The sequence below is a fragment of the Primulina huaijiensis genome, chromosome 12, assembly GCF_012295235.1.
Source record: "Primulina huaijiensis isolate GDHJ02 chromosome 12, ASM1229523v2, whole genome shotgun sequence".
NCBI classification, from domain to species: domain Eukaryota; kingdom Viridiplantae; phylum Streptophyta; class Magnoliopsida; order Lamiales; family Gesneriaceae; genus Primulina; species Primulina huaijiensis.
Window position 1 is genome coordinate 3,591,392 of NC_133317.1, and position 6,108 is coordinate 3,597,499.

Sequence of the window (6,108 nt, forward strand, 5' to 3'; positions counted from 1 at the left end):
TATATGCATCCGCACGAATTGCAAGAATCGCGTGCATGAATTTTTGCCCTAATTAATGTTTATATATATAATATTTAAGTTATTCATTATGGAAAAAAGAATTACAAATAATTTATGTTCTACTCAATATAAAGAAACTATTTAGTTATTTTTAGAATTTTTTTAAAAAAAATATGAGATATGATAGTTATAAATGTTAACAGATTGAATAAAATAAGTTTTTAATAATTTTTTTATTGGATAGAAGAATGTACGGAAATGATTACTAATTTTACCCCTTTTTAAGTATTATTTTGGACACAAAGTACAGCATAAGATGTGAATTAATTGGCTGGACTACTTTGTACTTGGCTATCCACAGGCTTGTGTTTCTTGATGAGATCAACACTTCCATTGTCATTCACCACCACCAAGTTGCAAAGAACTTATCTTGCACAGTATTCTATGTTCTTCCTATCATGATACCTGTTTTTATAGAAAAAAGATACGAACAATATATTCGGAAAAATCAATTTCAAGCTCTTTTGATGGATAGGGATTTGAAACTCAGCAAATTTTTGTTTTTGTTTTTAAATTGAACAATGGGTTTTTAAGCCAGGAAAAAAATTGGTTGGTTTCTAGGATAAAGATGTTTTTAATGGGTTTGCAAGTAATTTGCCCTAAATATCAATATTTTTATGCACACCATTTAATTTCCTTAACATTTAGTCAAAATTAATTTTCTGTGGAAATATTTTAGTTACATTCCTAGTTATGTAGATATGCAATATTTAATGACATGGGATTTTTTATCATCACATATTCACATATATACCTATCAAATACAACCAAAGTAAGACCATTTTTGCTAATTAGCTCTACAACTAGTCTCAAAGGATGCCCCATTTCAGTTCTGATCTCAGGCATTACCTGAAAATATTGAGAGAGAGAACACAAAAGACTAATATTTTGAAAACAAATATTTATATATATATTTGTGTTTGTGTGTAGCAGGGAAGGCCTGTGAATTTAATTGATCAGCATATCGAGTTTATGTTTAAATTAAGTGATTAACTAATTCATCGAAGAATAACATAGATAAATATTATAATTCAAATAGTTTTATACAAAATAAAAGAAAATTTATCGTTATTTTCTCCCTTCATTTTAAACTTAGAAGAGTAAAAAGACTACAATGTTGTTATCACCTATGTATATCGCGATATTCTCTCTCTATTCGAGGGGATTCCGAACTTTCGGGTTCAGATATTATCGGATACGTGATCAAGGAAAAAAGAATTTTGATTTTTATCGGAACGGAGATTGGGGAAGAAGGTCAAGAAACGAGTCCCGAGCTGAGTCCTCCCTAATACCACACACGCAAGATACGAATTTGAATGTTAAAAACACAACTTCTGAAACCTGATGAATATGGATCTTAATTCGAACATTAATTATATTCTCTTCGGCTTAATGCGACTAAAACAAATGAATTTACTGAGAAAGAAAAAAAAATTTCTTCACCATGCCCCCTAAAAATTGAAATAAACATCGTTTTACAAAATCGAATGATAAAATTGGAATAAACTAGAAAATCTACGAACAATGACGCTGAAAACCGAAAGCTAGAATATTGCAAAATGTTTGCTTGATTTTGTATTTGACTGATAGATGCCTCAACTTTGACAAGAATAATGCTAAAAATATAATCAAAATACAACGATATTTTATAACAATTATATAGTGAGCTTTTATTATTATTTCATGAGATTTTGATAAATAAATTTTTATATAAAATAAATTTAATCATACATGTGTAACATTACTCTTTTGTGTGATCTATCAGGCGGTTGTTTCCTGATACTCTCCACAGCTCAATTACACGTCCATGCCATTTGTTAAAATCTCAGCCGTCATCTATTTTGTCCTAACATGCGAATATCCACTTTTTTCCCCGTCATTTTCCTTTTTTACCCGAAATATTTTATTTATAATTCCAACACAATCATTAAACTATTTTTCCTTTACGAATGCTTACTTTTTAACGGTGTGCTTAGTAAAAAGTATTCTTCAAACTCCTATTCTTAGTAAAAATAAAAATATGTCTTTTCACAACTTTAAGGCAAACACAACTGTCTCATTATACGTATGTCAAGTAATCCTTTAAGGTTATGTTTGATGTGAGTGATAAGTGTAGGATTGATTGTTAAACCTATGTTTGTCTCATTTTTTAAAAGCCCAATTAATAAAGAAGTCCATGATTAAAAAAACTTATTTGTTTGAAAAGAAATCCCATAGTTTTGAAAGGATTGACAATCCAATGCTTAAAATATCACATTAATTACTATTTTACCCACAGAAGAATCGACAGATCTACGAATCTGCTCTCGCGATTAGAAGGTCCGGAGGGATGACTCTCCATTCTCAGCCGTAATCCATTGTTGTTGAAGGTAAATCATATAATTGATAGCTAGAATTTTGCAAGAAACACTGCTCTTCGTAAATCTATTCATCGTAACTTCGTAATAATCGGTGGGGTTAGTAATAATTGATAGCTAGAATTTTGCAAGTGTGTGCTTGAGTTGTGATTGATCGAGTTGTGTTGTGTTCCAATGTTTTCCTCCCTTTTGTTCCATCATCTCCCGCTTTTCCTTTGGTTTTCACGTTGCTGTACATGGGTTAGTGGGCAGTTTTCAGAAAGTAGCCGCCTAAATTCTTTTGCTCTAATAGCCCAGCTTTCAATTTTTGTTCCTCCTAGCTTTCAACAACACACAAACAAACGCACACCGTAGAACACATATCATTGACTAATACAAATACAAAGATGTATCAGTTAACATCATTGATTCGTTTTTCAATGTTCCGCGATATTCATGTTGTAACATTATATATAAAAGCAGAGACGGAGCCATAGGAGGGCAGTGGATGCGGTAGCCCTCGATTTTTTATTTTTATAGAGTAAAATGTTAGATGTAATATATTCGTTGCTGCATTACCATTGCCAAAATCGACTTGTCACGAGAAGCATAGAACTCAAATTAACTTGAAAGGCTGTAATTTGTGACTTTATTCATAATAAATAAGTAAAACATAATTTTTGAATGCCTTGTTATGTTCTTGGTTTTCCTTTCTCGGTGTTAAAACTGATCATGTTTCTCTCAATGGTTGTTTCCTTGTTTCTCTACGTGTGTTGTCAACCATTCCTCACGTGACTGTGATGTGATGTTCTCCTTCATAATAAAACTTGTGAGTTTCAAGTATTTGATTGTCTGTTTTGTGCCCTCCCGCTACATTGATTGTGAAAATGGCATTAGCACAGAACATTAAACTAACATTTCCAAATTTTTTGAAGCATTAATATAAAAATTGTTGAGAAAAAAAATATATAACTAATCAAACAGGTAGGATTACGGGGTTTTATTAGTTTGATTCCCAAATTAACCAACTTTTGGAGTTCTAGACAGCAGCCGAGGCAAATAATTTGTTTGGGAGATTAATGATTGCTGCAGTAAATAATGTTCCCACTACGAGAAAAAAAAAAGACTAGAAAGGCAGCTAATGAGAGGGAAAAAAAATGATTCATAAGGTCACTGTGCTACAAGAATCTTGAAAGCAAGATGAGGGTGGTGGTAGAAATGTCTTCTAGCAAAGGTCCATTATCTCTAGCAGCATTTCATCCCATCCATCCAACCCAGAGAAAATAAATCCAAGAAAGATCATTCTTTTTATACTTTATATTATTACTCGAATGCAAGAATAAACTAGTACATAGATATTTTCCAAGCTCTGTTCAAAAATCTGTTCTTTTTATTGCAAAATACAGAGGCATGTGAATATATGATTACTCTTTGATTCCATGAAATCATTCATCTCTGTTTATTGTGTTGGTAAAAATCCGATGATTTATTTGATCATAATTTTCTTAGAATCTCAGAAATATGGACAATAAACGTCGACAAATTCTACTTTTAGTGTTGCTGCACCAAATAATGTTTCGATCTTTTGTGATGTTATGTCTTTTAACATTACAATACAAGAAGTTAGTTGTCAAACGACGACGTTTGGAGAGTAGAGCACCAGCCTCATACAATATAACACGAAGAATTAATGCGCAAATGAGCCACTTGTATCGAATTATTGAAATAGGAGATGTTCAATGTGTGGTCAATTTGAGGATGAATCGAAATGCGTTTGCACACTTGTGTTATTTGCTAACTACTGTTGGAGGACTGGTAGAATCTAGATATGTCCGGATTCAGGAGAAAGTTGCAATGTTTTTGTCTATCTTGGCCCATCATAAGAAAAACCGAATTACTGGTCACGATTTCATGCGTAGTGGCCACACAATCAGCATTCATTTCCATGAAGTTTTGCGATCAATTCTTAAGTTACATCCGATACTACTTGCTAAGCCTATTCCCGTCGACGACAATTGCACTAATGAAACTTGGAAATGGTTTAAGGTAATGTACAAATACTTGTTAATATTCGTTAACACTTGTTCCGTTTTTTATTTTGCACATACCATTATTCAATGACATGTAACATTATTGTGTATGATAAATTTTGCAGGGTTGTCTTGGTGCATTGGACGGTACATATGTTAGCGTACATGTTCCTACCTCGGAGAAACCAAAATACAGAACTAGAAAAGGTACTATTTCGGTAAATGTATTGGGGGTTTGCAACCGTGATATGAACTTCATTTATGCACTTACTGGGTGGGAGGGATCGGCGGCAGATGCTAGAGTCATCCGTGATGCAGTGAATCGTGATGGTGGTCTAAAAATTCAGAGAGGTCATATGAACATTAACATATTTATGTTGTTTCAATATATTATAAAATCAATTTATGTTGCTTACTTACCATGTAATCATAACAACAGGGTGTTATTACTTGTGTGACAATGGATATGCAAATTTGGATGGATTTTTGACTCCTTACAGAAGAGTACGATATCATAGGGATGCTTGGGGAAATCGTTCAACTGGCCCACAAAATTACAAAGAGCTTTTCAATTGGAGACATGCTCAAGCTCGTAATGTGATTGAAAGAGCATTTGGTTTACTAAAAAAGAGATGGGCAATCCTTCGAAGTCCCTCGTTTTACCCTTTGGAAGTGCAGAATAAGATCATATTGGCTTGCATTTTGTTACACAACTTCATCCGATCTCAAATGCCTAACGATCCTATTGAGGAAGTTGAAGAGGAGACAGATAGCCCGATCCATGAAAATGAAGATGATTTCATTGAAAATTTTGAGTCATCTGAAATGTGGGATATATGGAGAGAGAACTTAGCAATGTCCATGTATCACAACTAGTAGACATTATCACAGTAGTTGTGATTAAGTTTTAAACACAGTTTCATTTCCGAAACATGTATTAACCACTTACATTGGTATTTACGTTCAATTCGATTTAGATACACTAGTGCATATTATGTTGCAATGAATGTTATATATCCAAGTTGTGTTATTATATTGTGTTAGTTGTATTTATCATATAATATTGCATATTGTTCACTAATTAAATTAGCATAATTTATTTAGTGTTTTTCAGAAATATAATCTATGGAGTCTAGGGCAAGCTCCGCAAATTCTGGTGACAAAGGCAAGAAAATAGAGAAGACTCGACGTACTTGGAGTACACGTGAGGAAGAAGTTCTTATTCAAGCATTGAAAGACGCTATCAACTGTGGATGGAAAAGTGAGAATGGATTTAAATGTGGGTACTTAACATTTTTAGAAGATGCGATGAAGAAAATGTTCCCAGATACTGACTTACGTGGCAATCCACATATTAATTCAAAAATCCATGTGTGGAAGAAAACACATGGTTCTTTGGTGACAATCTTAAGCAAAAGTGGGATCGGTTGGAATGAGACAGACAAAATGGTTGAAGCTACAAACGAGGCATGGGAATCAATGATTAAGGTATTATTTTACATGGTTGTTTGTTTGGTTAATAGCGGGAATAATTTGTAACCTCCCAGATGACTGCTGATGGAGGTCACTAAATGAACCATTTTGGAAACTCCCAAAGGTCTCTAGGTTCGGCTGAGGAGGGGCAGAGGGTGGTGGAGGAGGAGATGTGTATGCATGGTACTGGTAAGGATAAAAGAACTATG

General features: G+C 33.4%; 1 protein-coding gene across 6 annotated transcripts; it reads left to right on the top strand.

Moving 5' to 3' along the window:
• Window positions 1-2,334: 2,334 nt before the first annotated feature.
• Window positions 2,335-5,386, top strand: LOC140989527 (uncharacterized). Of its 6 annotated transcripts, none has more exons than XM_073458745.1 (4): window positions 2,335-2,429; window positions 3,906-4,442; window positions 4,552-4,777; window positions 4,866-5,386. In XM_073458745.1, exons 2-4 carry the CDS (start codon window positions 3,918-3,920, stop codon window positions 5,300-5,302), a joined length of 1,188 nt encoding a protein of 395 aa, XP_073314846.1. In that variant the 5' UTR covers window positions 2,335-2,429; window positions 3,906-3,917; the 3' UTR covers window positions 5,303-5,386. The 6 variants fall into 6 exon arrangements, with proteins under 6 accessions (XP_073314846.1, XP_073314849.1, XP_073314851.1 ...); XM_073458748.1 differs by having other exon boundaries at window positions 4,552-4,633; XM_073458750.1 differs by having other exon boundaries at window positions 4,927-5,142.
• The last annotated feature ends 722 nt before the right edge of the window (window positions 5,387-6,108 follow it).